We start from the raw sequence: 19,644 nt of genomic DNA, 5'->3' as shown, positions 1-19,644 counted from the left end.
CTATTACACCATGGTGCAGAAATCACTTCATTTTCCAGCTTTTAGCAGATGGAGCCTGTCTCACAGAGCTGGTGCTGCTGTGTGCTGGCAGGGGCTAGTTTTCATCAAGGTTTCTGAGGAGTTCCTCACCTCCCAGGCCAGTGCCTGGCGGGTTGGGTGAGATGAATCCATGGTGCCTGTGCCTTGCTGAGCCCTCCTCGGTGCTGTGTCCCGCTGAGTTTGCAGCTCACCCTGCCCTGCAGGTGTGCTGGGCTGGGCTGGAGCCGTGGGGCACTTTGGGGCTGGCAGGAGGTCTCTGATCTGCCCTCCAGAGCTCCCAGCACTGTGGGGCCTCGACTGGAAACTGAGGAGTTAGGAACGGCCCGTCCCGAGGGAAGAAATGGGAAGTAAAGGGGTGAGCTTGTTTTCCTGCTTTAACACTCTGCAGTTTGGCTTTTGTTTCCACGATTGAGTGAATTTTTGAGTTTCTTTTTAAGCTGTCTGTCGGTCCTCGCTGCATTTCAGAGAAGGTGGGAGCTTCCAGAAGGTGCTGTGACACTGAGGGGGGGTGGGTGGTGTGGGAGCTGGCCTCCTGCCATCCCCTGCGGAGGAGGATGGCACAGCTGAGTTCAGGGGGGCCAGGGTTTCCCCAGGAGTTCCCAAAAGCTCAGTGAATTCTCCCTTCTGCCGTGCCCAGAGAGCTGGGGATCCCCAAGACAGAGCAGCTCCCTTGGTTTTGTTCATGCCACATGTGCACAGATCCTTGCTTTTAGCCCTACACATGCATTTCACATTGACCAAGGACTTCCATTTGATGTAACACAGCAAATTTGGCTGCTCCTACTGTCATTTGCCATAAGGATGGAATTCCCATTAAAGTTCTTTGAGGAAACAGCTGAGCTGTGTGTCTTTGTGAGAGCCCTTTGTGCTGGTGTTTGAAGCTCTCTCTGCACCTCTGGTGCCAGGCTGGGCTGGGTCACACCCCTAAAAACACTGGAGAAGACAGTGAATCAGGGATCTGCCCTGGTGTGGGGTCCCACCTGCGATGGATAATTTATTCTGTTCCCTCTTAGCGGTCTCTGGGCAGCTCCTTGCTATGTTACTAATTAAGTGCTCGATTGATTGTTTTCTAGAGCAGGGATTGGAGATGCTGGATGCTTAAGCTGATCCATTAGTGAGCTCTTGTGACTGGGAGAGAGCAGGATGCAAACCTGACACAATGGAAGGTGGGAAATAGGGAGGAGAGCAGCCGTGGTGCTTCTTTCCTCCTGGAATCTCAGCCCAAGCTCTGCTGTGTTCTCTTTGAGTGGGGATTTGGCTCTGTGAGCCTGGCAGAACTCTGGCAATGTCATATTTGAATCCAAAACAGCCTCTGACGTCGTGGAGGCACTTTTCCTTCCCTCCCTCTTTCCCAAGGGCTTGCTTTTTTCACATTTCCAGGAGCAAATTCCCGAGCGTGTTCGGGCTGTGCTGCGTCTCTCATGCTCTGTGGAAGTCCTTGTCTCCAGCAGCACAACCTGGACAAGGGATTTAGTTGTCAATCAGCATTTCAAGCCCTCAGGAGCAGGTTCTACTTCTGCCTGTAGAGCACAGGGATGTGCAGATTTGCACCAGCTCTAAAACCTGCCTTTTGTTTTCCTGCTAAATCTGTCTCAGCAGTGCCCAGCACAAGGTTATTTAATTTGAGCCCTTTGGCCTGGCTGACGAGCATCCTTCCCGTGCCTGTGTGGAGATGGATTGTCTCTCCAGAGGGGGTGATCTCCAGCACACAGAGCCTTTGCTCCGCTGCCAGCTGAGCCCCGAAGGCCACAGAGAGGGGACAGAGGGCTCCGTGCCATCCCTGGAGCTGTGCAGGAGCATGCTGGCTGGCAGCGCTGCTCTGCTGGAAGGTGTCCCTGCCCTTGGCATGCCTTTAAGCTCCCTTGCAGCCCGGACGCATTCCAGATGATTCTGTGAGTCTCTGGAAGTGCTGGCCGTGATCCCGTGGCTCCCGGGGCAGGGATGGGCACTGCAGACCCGGAGCCTGGCAGTTCCCGGAATGACAGAACAGGGAGCTGTCACGGGAATCCTGCATTCTCCTGCCCTTTTTAGGGATGATCCATAACGTGTGAACATCACCCGCAATTGAGGCCTAAATGCGTTTCTGCAGCGAGCAGGGGCATTTCCAAGGAAGCTTAAACGAGCACTTAAGGGATGATGTGAGGAGTCCGGGGGGGGCCGGGCTCCTCACAGCCAACTCCCCCAGCGCTTTTATCCCGTGTTACTGGGCCATTACGCCTGTCTTTTACTGCCTTGGACTGCTTGTGCTGTCAGGCGGGAGGTGTAACATGACCCAAAGTGGTCTTGTATGTTTTAATCTGCTGGGTTAATATCTTATGGCTTCCTGCCATCGTCCCTTTCTGAGCCGGAGCCCGGAGTCACTCCTGGAGGTTTGTGTGCCGAAGGTTGGGTGCAGCCTGTGGCAGGCAGAGCTGCCTTTGGCTTCTCCTCTCTGTGCCTGGGCACTGGTGACAGCCGTTCCCAGCTGATGATCCCGCTGCCACGCTGCCTGTTCCAAGGTGGTTTTTTTGCCCTGGTTGTTTCCCTTCAGCGCCTCCATCCCACACGTGCTGAAAATCAGCACAAAAAAATCAGCTCCCGCTGTTTTCCTCCAGAAGAAACCCGCTTCCCTCGCCCTGACTCGCTTTCCCTGCAGGCTGTTTCCCGAGGGAATTCCCCGCAGGGTTTCAATTGCTGTGGAGTGTTTGGATCAGAAGAGCTGCCAGCGCTTCATCTGCAGCTCATTACTGCTCGTCCTGACAGATGCACCGCCCGAGGAGGAGGAGGATGGCAGCGCCGTGTCTGCTCCTCAGGGGGCTTCACAGCACTTTTTACTGGGAATCTCGGCAGGGTTAGGAAACGCTGAGTTGAGGGGATCCGCTGGACCCCGAGCGGCTGCAGTCCCACCTCACACCCAGCCCATCCTTCAGCTTCGGGCAGCTTAATGAAACGGTCCCATTTCCCTCTCCCAGCTGTGCCCGCTGCTAAGTGCCTGCAAAACGCATCCCCGGGGGAGCAATCCTGCGGGCCAGATGGAAATGACCTGCCAGCTGCATTAGTCTCGGTGTCACCCCTCTCTCCTCTGTGCTGTTAAAGGTTTTTATCCGCAGCCGTGGCACTGCCCCTGCAGCCTGCTCCTCAGGAAGAAAACACTCCTCAGGCAGCCGGGGGGCACAGGGGGCTCCCCCTGCCCAGCCCAGCCAGAGGGAGAAGGAAAGGAGGCTGGCAGAGGCACGTCCTGGCCTCTGTGACACAAAGTGCTGAGGGGACAGCTCTGCCTTTATCTGCGCCCGTGGCCGCTGGGCAAAGTGAAACGAAGCGGTGTGAATTTAATGAATGGCAGAATCCTGGCTCAGTTTCCAGAGAGGGACACAAAGAGAATTGTGAAAACAAATTTTTCAGTGAGTTTATTAACCCCGAGGTTAGTTGGTGCCAAGGTTAGAGCCTGGACAAGAAACCTTGCACTTGTCACTGCTCTGGGGCTGGGACACGGTGCTGGTTTATTAACCCCGAGGTTAGTTGGTGCCAAGGTTAGAGCCCGGACAAGAAACCTTGCACAGCTCTGGGGCTGGGACACGGTGCTAGGGGTCCCCCCAGGCTGACCCTGCTCCAGGTGCTCAGAGAAGGGATTTAGGGCAAGACAGGGCTGCTTTGGTTTGGTTTTCAAAGACAGAAATACCACGAAGTGCTTTACTTGTGCACTTTGGTTGGGTTTTTTTTGAGGAAACAAAACAAACAAGATTTGTCCACAGCTAGGGTAAGTGACTGACTGAATGAATGAAAGAATGAATGAAGGCAAACCTGCTACATCCTCCTTGCCATGGAATTTCAGCTCCAGGAACCTCCTGCCTCCTCCCGTAGAGAGCTGCTTCAGGGAAAGAAAGTGCAATAACTAACATAAATGCACATTGCATCACATAATTCCATGCCTTACCTAAAGTGATTTCTCCTGCAATATCCCAGGCTGTGCTCCTGGGAGAAGGTGCCAGATCCTTTCCCAAGTGCTGCTGCTCATGCTTGGCCAGGCCCTCGGTGCCAGGTGGTGGTTTTTTTTTGGGATGTGGGGCCTGCGTTAGCGTGGCTGTGCTCAGCTCTCCTCACCCCTCCCTGTCCCTGAGAGCTGCAGCAGCCCGAGCCCTGCTTGGCTCCCCTGCACCCCTGGGTGTGGGATGGGCTGTGGTGGAAAAAAACCCTGGGGGAAAAAATCAGAAACTTTGGATCGCACAAGGAAGCGAAAGCGTTGTTTTCCTCCTTTATTGAACTTTGGCAAATAATATTGTGTGTGTGGGTTTTACATCAATAGCTATAAATAAAACTTTGAAAGCAACGTAATACTTGTCATTGAGATAAAGGACATCTATTGGCACAAATCAGTGAGTAAAAACCCTTTAATGATAAAATAACATTCACTCTTTAGCTACTTTATTTGTCTGAAAAAACTCAGCTGACACTCAGTTCCACATACCACCTTCCACAAAGTTTAAAAAAGGACATAAAATGACATAATAAAATAGACCTTACATTTCATAATCCGAGTACCTTGGCAAACTGCAGGCAGCTGGAGCGGCCGGTGGCAGCCCCGCTGTGCCCTTGCCATGGCCTCACGTGGCCCCTGTGGCCTCCGGGCTGAGGAATGCAGGTGGACTCGCTGTCGCTGAGGAGTGGTGGCATCCCGCTCTGCTTATTGCGGAAGGAAAAAAGCTTTCTGGGAGATTAACCACTGTTACAATCATCAAGTGTCTTAGAAAAGCCCCTGCTTCAAGCTCTTGTGTCTGTTACTGTCTTTGGCAGAGAAATCGGGAGAGAAAAGGACCCAGCTGTATCACACGGCTTTCGCTGTTATCGCAACAAATAACAGCTCGGTCTCCTTGCACTAACGAGGGCACATCTCTGATGTACCCTTGGTGACAGACAGATGATGGCAGGAGCCTGCCACTGCCCCCTGCCCAGGCCTGCCTCTCCACGCAGAGCGCAGGGTACGGAGCTTTGCGTCCAGGGAGCGGGGCACGTGGGGCTCTGAAGCTGGGCCAGTGAGAAAAAAACAAACCCATCCTCAAACAAGGGTGAATCTGGACAAATCAAAAAGGGGATAAAGCACCTCAACAAAGTGCAGGGGGCGGGCAAGGGGCTGCAGGAGCAGCACGGGACACAGCTGAGCTGGCGTGCGCGGATGGGTGACACGGCTCACACGCGTGTCCTGCCCACCCTGAGCACCCACCCTGGCCTGGCCTCGCGTGTCCTGCCCACCCTGAGCACCCACCCTGGCCCGGCCTCGCGTGTCCTGCCCACCCTGAGCACCCACCCTGGCCCGGCCTCGCGTGTCCTGCCCACCCTGAGCACCCATCCCGGCCCGTCCTGCTTGCCCAGGGGCTGCCAGAGAGCCAAAGGTGCTCCCGACGCTGGCGACAAACGCGGGGCAGCCTCCGCCGGGAGCAGGACGCGGGTGGGAACTGAAGGGATGGAATCGCCGCTTGGCCAAACTCCTCCTCAAATGGCGATTTCATCGGGATTGAATTTGGGTCTGTAGAACACGGGGACAGCCCAGAGCTGGTCTGGACACGGGCCCCGAGCGGCGCCGGGCGTGATTTCGCGGCGTAAACGCAAACACGAGCGCGAACAGCTAACAGGCTCCATGCACAAATAAACACCACCAAGCCAAAGAGCTCGTCCCAAACCCAAAGGAAGAAGTTGCCATTAAGAACCACGATGCATCACACTGCTAAGGGTTTGCCTCATGCATAAACATGGCAGCGCTGATTGGCAGTTGCTAATTATAATACTACACCGTCACACAGGACAATCAGCTCTTCAGACCGAGTAGCACAAATGTAGAAAATAATTTTTTTCTTTTTTTTTTTCTTTTTTTTTTTTTTTCCCCTCCGACAGAGCAAATGAACACAGATTGTTTCTTCAGCAAAATATGAAACTGTAAACTTTGGGCTCATTCTGCAACTTTTCCTCCATCCATAATAACAAAAAAAAAAAAAACCCCAATGGGAAGAAAGACTGACGTACATTTTTAAGCGCACCTTCTCCGTCTAGTACAAAAGCACAACCTAAAACATATAAAGCTTCTCTTTCTGGTTTGTTTTTTTTTTGTTTGGTTTTTTTTTTTTTTTTCCTTTTAAATCACAGTTACCAAAAAGAAACAGTGAATAATTTCTTACATACGCTATAATAACATTACTCTAAACAGCTATTCTCTATGAGGTATATCTGAGAAAATTCGGTAAGGGATTGCACGGTCTGCGTTGCCAACGTGCCCAGTTCGTAATAAAGCTTTGGAACCGTGGAGAGAGAGAGAGATCAGGGACAGGGGGGAGGAAGAGGAAGAGGAGGAGAGCCTTTGGTTTTATCAGGAGTCTGTTCTTTGCAGGGCTGCATTGCAAAGCACCGCAGTACAAAAGCCCACCAGGTACGATTCGGCGGCCCGGTCAAAGCTGAGGTATTCACAGGAAGAATTAAAAAACCAAAAAAAAAAGCACAGAGAGGTCTAGACTGGCAAAATGGTTGCTTTGGTTCAAGCAAGGCACTCGTCCCGTGGTAACGTCACTCTTTGCAAGTGAAGCAGGAGTCGGGGGGGCCGCGGGGACCCTGCCAGCTCTGGGGACTGTCCGTGTCCGAGGGCTCCCCCCGGGCCAGAAGGCATCCTGAGAATTATTATAGCTTTGGATTGAAGGAACACAGAGACAGAGAGAAAAGCACACTTGTCAAGTCCTACCGTTTCCAACACAGAACTCAAAGCCCCGAAGAAACACAAAAAGAAAAGGCAGCACTTCATTAAAGCGGAGCGTTCGCTGCGTTTGGGTAACCTCAGGGACAGATTCCTCAGGGAATGCTGTGCCCGGGGCTGGGCTCGGCTTGCTCGGGGCATCGCTTCAACCCTCTACAAACAGCACCGAAACCCCCGTGCCGAAGGGCACCGCCAATTCCCCAAACGCCCGAACCTGGAAGGAAGCAATCGCTCAGGAGCGCCATGCTAATGGAGCTTAATGCAGCCTCGCTTCATCGCTAACTCGAGGAAAAGTAATTAATTGATTTGTAGCTGAAAACGGTAATTGTAAACAACAACCAAAGGTGAGCAAGGAGAAGGGAGCGGCTCCTGGGTGCGCGCAGCGGCTCCTCCCCGGCCCCGGAGCACGAGAATAACAATAATTAGCGATGCTAATTGCCGCTGGGACACCCGCGGAGCGGCTTCCCCCGGGATGTGCGGACGGACAGAGCCCGCGGGAGAGCCCCCGGAGCGGGCAGCAGGAGGAAGGAGCAGGGGAAAGGGCAGCACCAGGTCCCCCGGGATGTGCGGACGGACAGAGCCCGCGGGAGAGCCCCCGGAGCGGGCAGGAGCAGGGGAAAGGGCAGCACCAGAGCTGGCAGCTTCCAGGGAAGCGTTTCTTTGGGAATCCGGGCTCTGCTGAGGGAGGGAGGGAGCAGAACGGGGGGAGAGCACAAGCAGGATGCAGACCGCACGGAGAAAGAAATCTTTGGTATCTTTGGTATCATCGACACGATTAAAATTACAAATGGAAAAGTCAGTGAGGTAGCCTCTTTGGTTCTCACTAGAAATAGAAAGGTTTTTTTCTGGGTTTTTTCTTTTTTTCCTTTTTTTTTTTCCTTTTTCTTTTTCTTTTTTTTTTCCACACACAGAAGTTCATTCTTGGAAGCAGCTACTTTAAGGGTTTCTCTCTTTTTCCTTGGCATGGATTATTTTTCTCCCAGCTTAAGTTTTAAGAAGCCACAAAGTTCAGGCAAAGTATCCCAGTGTCCTTTTTTTTTTTTTTTTTTGCTTTTTTTCCCTTATTTTTCTGAACGCACAGTTTCAGGTTGAATATTCATTGCTTGTCCTCAAAGTTCGCTCTGCTGTTCTTATGGGAAATCAGCTGTAGTGCTTTATAGATAACTCTAATTAAAAAATAAAAACTCTACGAGGGCATCCCCGGGTGACAATGAATAAGTTAAATAAATAAGTTATATTATGTGCCATAATAAAGGTATGTCACGCTTTCTAATCAGGAAGGAAGAGATTAACTTAAATAATTTAAACGCTGATATTTAAACAATTAAAATGAATTAAGGAATTAAAACTAGATTTCTGTTATCCAGAAGGAGTTGTTCTTCCCCTGTCTGACAGAAGCTGGCTGCTCTACAAAGCAATCCCAGCTCTGAATTGTATTTACTGACAGGCTTTGCATCCTCGATGCAGTCCTAGGGACAAATAAGCAAAGTTACTCCCAAACTGAATTAAATAGATACAAATAGCTAAAATCAGGGCCCGACCCCCATCTACATTCAAACCTCCCGCTGAATTCAAAAGCTAAACCGAAACACAATGGGATTCAGGCTGAACAGAGATCTCAGGACCTGCCCTAAGACTACATTAAATAAATTACATTATTGATAGATAATATATCGGGTTACAACCCGCAGGCGTCTGGAAAAAAAAAACCAAAATAAAACCATTTCAAGAATTTCACCGAAGAGAAATTTGGAATTCAGTGCCTGATCTAAACTCCCTTTGTTGGGGCTGTTGGATGAGCTGCGAGCGGGAGCAAGGAGATCTTTGAGGAGTTGTGGCAGCTCCCCTGTGCCCGTGGGGAAGGTGGGAGGCAGAGCTGCGGGATGTCCCCAGGTGAGTGTCCCTCAGGTGAGCTGTCCCACACGCTCAGAGGATGCCTGGGGCTCATTCCCTGAGGGATGCATCCCTGCCCTCTCGCTGGGGTTGTCACTGCTCCCGTGTCACCCCCTGGCACTGCACTGACAGCTCCCCCGAGGGCAATGCCCAGATCAAAACGCACCAGGGGCTGGTTTGATGGACACTCAGGTGGGAATGAAAGTGAAACTTCAGCTGCTCCACAGCCTGCTCGCTCCAAACTCTGCACTCAAACATCTGGCATTTGGGTGAGGAGCCCCCTGGACACATCCAGAGAGATTGGGACCATATTTTTTTTCCAAGTTCGTTCCATGTCTGGCTACAAGGATTCTCCAAATCTCTTTGGAATCTGTCAAAGATCCCCAGAGCAGGCACGTGCTGTCAATTTAGCTACGGGGATCCTGAATTTACTTTCCAGAAACTTTTCCTGCCCTGAGCAGACACGGCTTCTTGATTTTTTATTTTTTTTTCTATTTTAAGCGCAGTCGTTGGAAAGCGACTGCAGCAGTTCTGTGAAGCAGTTAAAACGAAGCCCTTGTATGAAGGCAGAGAGGAGCAAGATGTGTCACGACCTGGATCAAACAAGGCTAATATGTCAGAATCAGCTCCTGAACTGCCCCAGGAACTGCTGAACACTCGGGTTTGGTTCAGGTGGAGGTTTGGAGCCGGGGCTGTGGCGCTGCTCAGCACTCACAGTGACACATATTGCAAGTGACAGTGGTGCTGCTCAGCACTCACAGTGACACATATTGCAAGTGACAGTGGTGCTGCTCAGCACTCACAGTGACACATATTTTAAGTTTTACCCCTGGGGAGGAGAAAGAAGGGTGGAGGTCACTCGACTGATGCCACGTACAGGAGGGTGGCTGTTCACAGCTCCAGACCAACACACAAGTCACAGCCAAGCCACGAGTCGCTTCCCGGAGGGAGGAGATGCACCAGGGCAGCATCCCAACATCCTGCACTTGCAGCTCTCAGGGAGATGCTGCGTGGGGCAGAAACGGGGAAAACACAAAGGAACCCACCCTTGTGGTTGCACCAAGACTCACGAGGGGTTACCTGTCCAGAGATCAGTGGGGTTATGTGCATTAGTCGTGCAAGAGGAGAAACAAACCGAAACACAAGTGGTGAGAATCCTCATCTTTGGTATTGTAGCTGTCGAGGTTTTGGTTGCTCTGTTCCTTGTTCTTTTGAAAAAAACTGCATAGGCACAAATTAAAGACAATCTTCAACTTTAAGAGGACTCGAGTCGTCAAATGAAGCAGCAATTGTACCGGCTTTGCTTTGTTCTCGTTCTCGTCAACCCTTTCTTTGAGATCTGCTTCGGAAAACGTCCAAGATGTTCGTAGAACACAGTGTGGGACTCGTTTGCTTCCTGACATGCTTCCTTGGTTTTTTTTTTTAAATCTTTTTTTTTTTTTTTTTATTTCATCTTTCAACGGAACAGTTCGTTGCAGAAGAAGTAGGTGCAGAAAACGTTTCTTTGGTTTCGATTAAGCAGTACATAAAAACAAAAAAAAAAAGTCTCAAGTGTCTGTGGCGGAGCGTGCCGCCGCCAGGGCGGCCCCCGGGCACGGAGCTGAGAGAGGCCGTGCGGCTCGCCGGGCTCCCCCAGCGCCGGCCAGCCACCCGCCGAGGGAAACGGCGAGGTATAAACATCTTTGGCTTGCAGAAATCCTGTCTCTTTGGTGTGCTGTGTTCCCGCAGGCTCGGGGAACCGGCGGGGAAAAGGAACTTAGGGATGAGCTAGAGCTAAAGGCGGCACATCTGAAACGGGCGGTGGCATCTGAAGGGCTTGCTGCTGTTTCTTTTTCCTGCTTGGAAGTACCACAAAATACAGATAAAAGGAACAAAAATACGCCGAACGCTAAAAAGGTTTCGGTAACAGCCGTCGCCGAGGAGAAACCAGATTCCCAGAAACCAAAAAAAAGGATGTGAGAACGTAAATGAACCTAAGTCACCCAAAACATTGCGAGCTGCAGCAGTTCCGTCGACCTCCTGAGCGTGCATTAGGTGCAGACACAGAGCTGGTGAGGAACTGCCAGCTGTGCTTGAGGCTCGTGTTCCAGGGATGTCAGGCTGCAGCCGGCACCGCCGTCCCGGCAGCCCAGGGCCGGACGCGGCTTTGTGCTTGATGCTTCGAGCTCAAGAGAACTGCACTTTTCTGATCCGATTAAACTAAAAAAAAAACAACCAAAAAAAAACCCTGAATCTGATGAATCTGATTTTTTCCCCCCCCCTTAAAACAAAAAAACCATGCCTGAGTTTAAAAACGGCATCTTGGGTTTTTAGTATCCGACTTTGTGCTCCGTTGTGGCTCGCCGAGCACGGAAACCCGGGGGGGGCTCGAGAACGACTCCCCTACGTTCCAGACCCGCTTCGCCTGTCCTGAGCATAGCGTTGTGTGGAGAGAGGTTAACGTGGAGCTAAGACTGACGAGAAGCCGTAGGAACCAACAGCTGGCTGGCCTTGCTTGCGGGGGGATTGTGCTTTAGTCTCCGGCCAGGGCCGTGCCGCCAGGCCGCTCTCTCCGCGCCGCGCCGCTCACGCCTTGGTGCAGCTGCTGGGGGCCGAGGAGGAGCCCCCCGAGCTCAGGTCGTCCTGCCACTTCTCCAGGCTGCGCCGGCGGGCGTTCATGAAGAAGTTGCTGACGGTGGTGAGCTCCAGGCCCAGCTGCTGGGAGATGGTGATCTGCATTTCTTTGGAGGGACGCTTGTTCTCCTTGAAGATGGCGAAGAGCGTTCGGCGCTGGAGGTCCGTGAAAACCAGGCGGGATTTCTTCTGGGAGTTGTTCCGCTCTTTGTTGGGCTCTTGCTCTTTGCGTTTGCAGGCTGGGAAGGGGGGGTGGCAGAGACAGAGAGAAAGTGTCAGGGTGGTGCCCACAGACCCCACCAGCTACCCCGACGGTGTCACCGGCTGAGCCAGCAGCGCTCTGGCACACGGGACCGGAGCGCTCCCAGAGGAATCCGGTGGGCCGCATTGCTTTTCTACCCCCAACGCCTCTCAACAGCCAGGAATAACAGCCCAAAGCAAACCCCACTCGAAGCTCTGGTAGCAGCACCTTGGCGTGAGCACCAAGGGGAAAAAGCACCATGGAGCTCCTTGGCCTCCCAGGGCATGCAGGGCTGGCCTGGCCCTGCCCTGCCCCATCCCTGCAGTGCCACCACCCCAGGGCACCGCTCCCATCGCCTGTCCCCCTTCCCGGGCCACGTCCCGAGGCTGAAGCCAGCCATCAGAGCTCGGGTCACGCAGGGCAGCGGTGCTAATGGATCCTAAAACCCATCCGTATTAATAGCTGCTCTGTATTTATTAGCAGAGAGAGAACAGCAAGTGCTGAAACCAATACCGCTGCCGGAGCACACCCACACTTAAAAATAGCCTGCCCAGGCCGTCTGCGCCGGGCACGAAGAGAAAATCCATATGTTGACATGGTTAGGTAATGTGCTGGGACAAAATGAGCCCAGAGAATTGATAAGAGGGCGGGTTTTAAGCAGCCCTGTTAAATAATTCTGCAGGTCTGGAATGTGAAATGAAGCTGGCCCAAAAGTAAAAGTCAGCCTGTGGAAATGTCTGTAATTAACCCAGTCAGGGCTGTGCCTGTGTGGAGCCTGGCTCAGCCACTGTGGCACTGGCTGCATCCTTCCGTGCAGGCACAGATCTCGCAGCATTTCTGCAGGAAAATGGGGTGGTTTTCTTGGAGTGCCTGAGCCCGACCCCTCTCAGCTGCCAAATTCCAGTGGCTGCAGCAGAGCAGCCTCCGGGAGGGAGGTGAAGGTCAGAGCTCCAAACACCCCAAAGCGCAAGGCTGGTCCTGAGAGTCGGGCTGAAAGGCAGCAGGAGGGAAGAATTTGGGCTCTCTGACACTGCAGATAACATCCAGCTGCCTGTCTGAGCTGAAAAAGCAGATGTTTAAGCTGGGTTCACTTGGCCACGTGTCCCTGGTGCTGGGGACGTGATGAGCAGCAGCATCTTTGCTGCAGCTCCTAATCGGTTCCGGGACACTGGGACCGGTGGAGTGTTTCCTACCATCACTAATTTATGTCCTGAGATACTCTGCGTTTTACAGTTATTGGTATCTGATAATAAATAATGCAGAGGTATGTGCTTTTTGATGCATTCAGTAAATACTTTCCTTGAACTGTTGAGTTTGCTCTTGAAAAGGCCCCACAAAGGCAAACGCTGCACCTGACGTGCATCTCTCAGCAGAGAAAAATGGGGTGAGCACTCTAATAAAATCAAGTGATTTTCCGGGAAGAAAGAGAAAGGTTTTAACAGCAGAGGGAAGGGAAGAGACCATCTGGATTCTAAGCACAATTTGATTTATTAGCTGTGGTCAAACCTGAACATATTCTATGGAAGAAAAAGGACAAGCAGCAAGAACTGAAACTGTGGAAAAAAAGATACAATGAAATCTTTTTCTTCTGCGTTGGATTAAAGATGCTCTTCAATAGAAACAGCACGGGAGCTGCTCAACCCCACCCTGTGAGCCCTCAGGCATGTGGCAGGGACGCTCCAAGGCTCCCACACCTCTCCAGGAGTGACACAGAGATGAGGACACCAAGGTCACCGGCATCAGAAGGAGGAAGAGGCCCCGGAGGGGTCCCAGGGGCCCGAGCAGCCCCGGGATGCTGGAAGCATCCCCAACACGGCTCCTGTGCCTCTCTGCCCCTGGATGTTTTAACAAAAGCGACCCTGCAGCCACGAAACAAAGAGCAGGTGCTAAGAAGGGGCCAAGCAGGGACTGATATTCCCTCAATCCAGCAGTATGTCCTCAGTGTCCGCTGCTCCTAAGGCCAAGCGGTGAGTATGGATCCCGCCTGTGCGGTTTGTGTGGGTGCAAAGTCACCCAAACCCAGTTATCTGTCTGATGGAACTAAAACTGCTCCTCTATTCGATTTTTTCCCTCAATGTGAGGGAAACGGAATTACTCTGGTAATACTGAACACAATGAAATGACCGTCAAAAGGTTTCCTAAAGATTTAAAATGTTTTTCTTTTGCTCTGGTTCACTTAAAGCAACCCCTTGCATATCCCTGTTACTACAATCTTTTAAAAACTAGGCCTCAGAAATCAATTTGATTACGTCTCTGAATTAAGTATGCACGAATGAGAGCGATTGAGATCAATACAAATTAGGTTAAGTACTCCGCTGTGTACAAAATCATTATGGAACAAGGAGCAATCAGAATGAAGATGCAAATAATCACATTGTCGGGGTGGGCAGCCCAGCTGCTGCACACACAATAAAATCCTAAATTTTGCCACCCTAGGAATGCCCTTGATGGCATTTATCCAGATTGGATGCGTAGCACCAAGTAAAATTCTGTTCTTGCAGAGAAGTGCTCATCCATTGCAACGGTGAGGTGCTCCCTGTTTGGAGATGCAGGGATTCCTGCAATGCTCTGAGAAAGAAGCTGACAGCCCGCTTGTTTCCAAGGTGTTCTCTTGGAACCCCACCTGATTTTTCCCTCTCAGCATGGAGAGGAAGGCGTGTGGGAAGCCCCCCCCTCTGAGGAAGACCTCTGCTCTTCCTTCACCTCCTGCAGCCCAGTGCTGCTTGCCAAAGCTTAATGCCTCGGCCCCGTGCTCCCATCCCATTAGGAGGGGATGAGAACTGCTGGAAAATCACCGCTGCTCATAAATATGTTCCCTGCTTACTGAGAGATATTTTGGTCTTGGAGACAATTTGCGTTTTGGGAACCTGCCAGCCTCTATCGCTTGTCTAATAATTCCTCTGAGCAGCATTTACCAGTGGTTTGAGTCCCTTTTTTCACAACGGAGCAGTTTGATTTTATAGCTCAAAACCCCCCAAACAACCCCAAAACACTCCAATTTCTTTTTTGATTGCATTTCTCTCTGCCGTCAGCGAGTTGTCTGGCTGATGCTATCACCAAACCCATTTGAGATTAGTCTGTTTGCTATGATTTCTGTGTGCAAACTCCTCTATAAATCAGAGAGCCTTTTATGTAAAAGTCTGCAAGATTGATAGAGCTGGATACAAAATCTTTTACCTTGGAAAAAGAGATGTATTATCTGTCCCCTCGGATGTAGTGCTTTCCCTGAATATTCATCGCCCTGGTAGGATGGGCTTTTTCCAGAGAAGACAGGAGACAAGATGGGAGCCTTAAATACAAACAGATTGCTATCAGAAGGAAGGCTGAGTTCTTCCTCGCTGTGTCTAGTGGGGATAAGATGAGAAGCAAAGGGTTTAAAAGACAAAAAAGTGAGATTAAGGCCAGTCATTAAGGGGCTTTTTGTACCTGCAAGCCCTGGAAGAGATCGCTTAGGTAAAAAAAATCCCCTTTGGAGCTCCTGAAGAAAGGGGCAGGCTGTCAGGACAAGCGATGTGTGCAGTGCCTTTCAGCCCTCTCAGCCTTCCCTCCGAGATGCATTCTCTGCACACCTGCAGAGCCCCGTTTGCACTCTGAAGGCAGCTCCAGGGGAGCTGCTCTGATGAGGACTCTGCTGCCTTCAGAGCTCCGAGCTGTGCCGGGTACTGCAGGGAGCTTGTCATCTCCCCTTAAGGGCTAATTGGAAGGGAAGGAAAAGCTCTGGCAGCTGCTGGATGGCAGCAACATGCAGGACAAGGTTTTGTGAATAATACCAGGGAGGAGCACCGAGGATGAGCACCCGGGGACAAAAATGCTCCTACAGAGGGTGGGAAGAACCAACAGCAGTTACTGGGAATAATCCTTTTGGCAAAAATGTTCTCCCCTGTACCTTGCCTCGCCACAAATAAATGGTGGCAATTTTCAGCTGGAGAGAAATACTTGAGTTTGGGATATTTCAGTGACGGGCAAGAGATGCAGGGAAAATAAGAGATGCTGGGGGGGAAATCTTACTAGGAAATAGTGAAGAACAGCTTCAGAATGAGCAACACAGGATGACCAATTCATTGTCTCTTTTAAAAATTAGGGGAGAAAATACAGAAATGCATTTAATCCAAAATGTACTCAGAGTTAACTTCATCAAATAATCAAGAAACCGATAAAACTGGTTTGCTTTGCAAAAAGAGGATGCAGATTTCTGTGTGGCAGAAACGCCTTCAGAAACGCCGTGGAACAAAGAGCTGGGGCAGGGGATTATTTTGGAAAGTTGGTACGTGAGAAATATAATGTATCAGCCGGCAGCACAATGGATTGTTCAAACACAACCACTAATCTGTAGCTGAGGAGAGCACCGATATTTCAAGCCACTAAGCACCTCTCAAAGAACCTTTACATACCTGTATGTTTAGTTCAACGCTAAGAAATTGCTTTATAAATAGGTAACGTGCCTGACACAGATGTTATCATGCCTTCATTTTCAGCTGGGGATACAGACAACAAAACAGTCTCAAAATCCAGGGAAGAACCGCGTGGTAGGGCACAAAGGACACACTGGTGAGGTCCCTCTCCTTGGTCTGTGGCACTTGGGATGCGGCACTGCTCACTCCTGGCACTGCCACCCAGGGCTCGCCGGGCCTCGCCTCGCTCCGGGTGCCGTCCCTCGGTCCCCGCTCCCGTCCCTCTGTCCCCGCTCCCGTCCCTCGGTCCCCGCTGCCGTCCCTCGGTCCCCGCTCCCGTCCCTCGGTCCCTCTCCCGTCCCTCTCCGCCGCTCTCCGTGGTACTGACAGCTCAGAGCACGGAGCGGGGATGGGGCAGCCCGGCGAGAATGAACCCTTGACGGTGTTTTGCTACAAACGCGTTTAATCGTCAATAAGGCGATCCGGCGCCGCGGGCGGTGAACAGGCGCTCTGCTGACCCCGCAGAAATTTGGGGATTGTCGGTCGGGGCTTTCCCGAAACGTTCCCTCGGCGGCAGGCAGGGACCGGAGCCCCGAGCGCCCCGGCCCGAGCGCAGCCCCGCGCTCCCGGCGGGAAGAGCACCAGCTCCTTTGGGGTCCAGCCCGCTCCGGGACCAGCTCCCGGGATGATGCCGGGGTGGTTTTGGGGTAAAAGGGTCAGGCCGAGCCCCCGCCGTGCCCCGGGGACAGCACGGTGTCCCGCGGAGGGAACTGGCCGCTTCCCCGGCCAGACACGGGCACGGGCACCCAAAAGGGCGCTGTGCCCCCGGAGCCCCGAGCACCCAGGGACTCCCCTGCCCGCACAGAGCCCCCCAACACCCCAAAAGGGCGCTGTGCCCCCGGAGCCCCGAGCACCCCAAAAGGGCGCTGTGCCCCCGGAGCCCCGAGCACCCACGGAACTCCCTGCCCACACAGAGCCCCCCAGCACCCCAAAAGGGCGCTGTGCCCCCGGAGCCCCGAGCACCCACGGAACTCCCTGCCCACACAGAGCCCCCCAGCACCCCAAAAGGGCGCTGTGCCCCCGGAGCCCCGAGCACCCACGGAACTGCCCTGCCCGCACAGAGCCCCCCAGCACCCCAAAAGGGCGCTGTGCCCCCGGAGCCCCGAGCACCCACGAACTCCCCGTGCACAGCAGATCCTTCCCGCACAGAGCCCCCCGACAGAGGACTCCTAAAGACCCCCAAGACAAGACAATAAGCACAGAAATAATAACATTGAATTAGATTAGGTTAGAATGGGATAGACAAGATATATGTCTTCTATAATAAGAAAAAAATACTAAGCACACCCACATTGCTACTGCTCCCACAGGGAGAGGGGGATTTCCCTTCCCTTCCACCCCACTTGGGAAAAATATCCAGGAGTATGGAGCAAATAGCTGGTGGGTATTTTTTGCTTTTAAAAAACCTGAAATACTTGTGGCTTTTTCCCCAGGCTCAGAGGGATTTAAGCAAGCGAGTAAAGGGGGAGAAGGAAGCACTGAGGCAATGGGGCCGCATATTCACACGTGGTAATAAAAGGAAATTAAAATAATCGATTTCCTGAAGGGAAAGGTAATTTGCAAAGGTCTTTCCCGCTCCATGGGGAGCCCATGGACCTGAGCTCTCTCCAAACTTTACTCCTGGATGCAGAGGCATTCAGGGCGCCTGGTAAAGCAGAGATCCAGAATTATACAGGCGTAACTCTGCATGCAGCTGTGATTCCTGATTTTCTGCTCTGTACGCAAGGCTCCACGGGGAACCCCCACCCGGGACCAGTGCTGGGAAGGAAAAACACCAGCCACGTTACTGGAAATGAGCCGGCTCAGGTTCCAGATCAATGAGAACCGGGTCCACGCGTTGATGCTCCTGTTGCCAGCATTAATGCTCTTTTAATCTTCTAAACATTATCTGCATCGATTTCCCTCTCGATACACGTTTGTTTGTGAAGGCGACATCACCGCGTGCTCGGCAAAAACCCCAAACCCCTTGCTGTGCCTCTGCCGCCCCTGTCAGACCCCGGCACCTTCATGTGGCCGCGAGCAGAGAGAAGAGCCGGATGCCCGCGGGTGCTGGAAGGGACGAGATGAGTTTGCAGTCGGCCTTGGGGCCGAGCAGGGCATCGGCGTCCCTGTCCCGAAGGGCAGCACAGCCGGGACTGCCCCGCAGCTCGGGAAAGCCCGAGCACTCTCCACGGGGATTCTGGAGAGCCCGGGCCGTGGGTGTTTGACCCGCAGCACCTCTGGTTAGAGGTCGGCCAGGGATTAAGGCCATCAATCATCCGTGGCTCCTCTTCGCCCTGCTCCGCCGCATCCCAGCCTCCCCCGGCAGCTGCCCCCCGTGCGGGAACTCTCTGTGCCCACCTCCCCACCGCAGAGACCCCCGCGTCCCCTCAGACCCCTCCGGCTGTGCCGGCAAGGCGTACCTGCCCACCGGGAAAAGACCTGCCCTCGTCGGGATCAATTGAAATAAAAGAAGGGCGGACTCGGCGGCACAAATATCCCAGGATTTTCATCGCTGTCAGAGCAGAGCGCCCCGACCCCTGGCCCCCCCCGCCATGCTGCGGTTTGTCCCACGCGTGTCTGGCCGTGCCACAGCCCCCCGCGTCCTCCTACACCCACGAGCACTGCCGCGTGCTTTCCGGGCAGCGGGAAGGCAGCCCCGGCCGTGCTCCGCGGCGGGGCCCGGCCCGCACTCGCCGGGGGGCGACCTCCGGGCACCCACCGCGCCGCGGGCGCACCCCGCACGGCCTCACGGCGGGGACAGCTGGGTCTGTCCCGCTCACCTCCGGTGCGGGCGCTGCCGGGGGCCGGTACCGGGGCTCGGTACCGGGGGTCGGTACCGGGGGTCGCTGCCCGCCGCCCCCCCCGCGGCCCCCGCAGAACAATGGGGGCTGCGGCGCTCCGCGGCCGCGCCAGGGGGCGCCCGCGAGCCCTCCGCGGACAATGCGGCCGGGCCGGGGCCGCGGGGGCTGCGCGGGGTCCGGCCCCCGCCCGCTCCCACCGGCCCCGCCTGTCCCGGGACGCGGAGCCCCCCCGCCCGGTGGGCCCCGCAGCTCCGGCAGCAGCAGGAGGGATGCTCACCGAGAGCGCGGTGCGGAGTGCGCGCCTTCAGCACCCGGCCCTGGAGAGCAGCCCCGGCCCCGCCGCCCGGCAGCGGCAGCGGAGCGCGCCCCTCGGCCGGCCCCGAGCCCCGCACAGCCCCCGCGGGACAGAGCCGGGGTGCGCGGTGCCTGCGCTGCGGGAGGCGGGGACCGGCTAGCTCCGCACAGCCCCGCGGTTCACGGCGGAGCGGGAAGCGGCCGGGCCGGGCCGGAGAAGGACGCACTGCGGGGCCGGCCGGTCGGCGCTGCGCTCCGAGGGTCGCGCTGCGCTCCCCGCCTGGCACCGGCTTGCACTCACCTGCTAGCCGCAGGGCAGACATCCTCTGGAACTCCGGCTCCTGCAGCCACTTCCACATCCTGCGGAACGTCTCCCGGCCGGACTTGAGTTTACTCCAAGGCTTGGGGTTCCGCAGCAAGTCCGAGAGGGTCCCCTGGGAGCGGCACAGCACTCGCTGGGCGAAGATGGCCTGCGGGATGCTGTAGCGCTTCAGCTCCGCCGTGATCCTTTGTGCCACCTCCTTGGTGTTGATCTCCTCCAGCTGCCCCGCGCCGCTGCCCTGCGGGCCGGCGGCGGGGGGCGGCCGCTCCCGGCCGGCGGGCAGCGCGGGGCCGTGC

At 54.1% G+C, this 19,644-nt stretch overlaps 1 protein-coding gene across 1 annotated transcript in view; it reads right to left on the bottom strand.

Moving 5' to 3' along the window:
• Window positions 1-11,095: 11,095 nt before the first annotated feature.
• ONECUT2 (one cut homeobox 2) overlaps window positions 11,096-19,644 on the bottom strand; it is a 9,355-nt gene continuing 806 nt past the window's right edge. Inside the window, 2 exon segments of the mRNA XM_041403827.1 lie at window positions 11,096-11,496; window positions 19,328-19,644. The exon segment at window positions 19,328-19,644 is cut by the window's right edge and continues 35 nt beyond it. Coding sequence (XP_041259761.1) covers window positions 11,210-11,496; window positions 19,328-19,644 — 604 coding nt within the window. The 3' untranslated portion in view covers window positions 11,096-11,209.

The sequence above is a fragment of the Onychostruthus taczanowskii genome, unplaced genomic scaffold, assembly GCF_017590055.1.
Source record: "Onychostruthus taczanowskii isolate IOZ18803 unplaced genomic scaffold, ASM1759005v1 scaffold201, whole genome shotgun sequence".
Classification (NCBI taxonomy): domain Eukaryota; kingdom Metazoa; phylum Chordata; class Aves; order Passeriformes; family Passeridae; genus Onychostruthus; species Onychostruthus taczanowskii.
The sequence above is the reverse complement of the archived record's forward strand: the minus strand, read 5'-3'. Positions and strand labels throughout refer to the sequence as shown.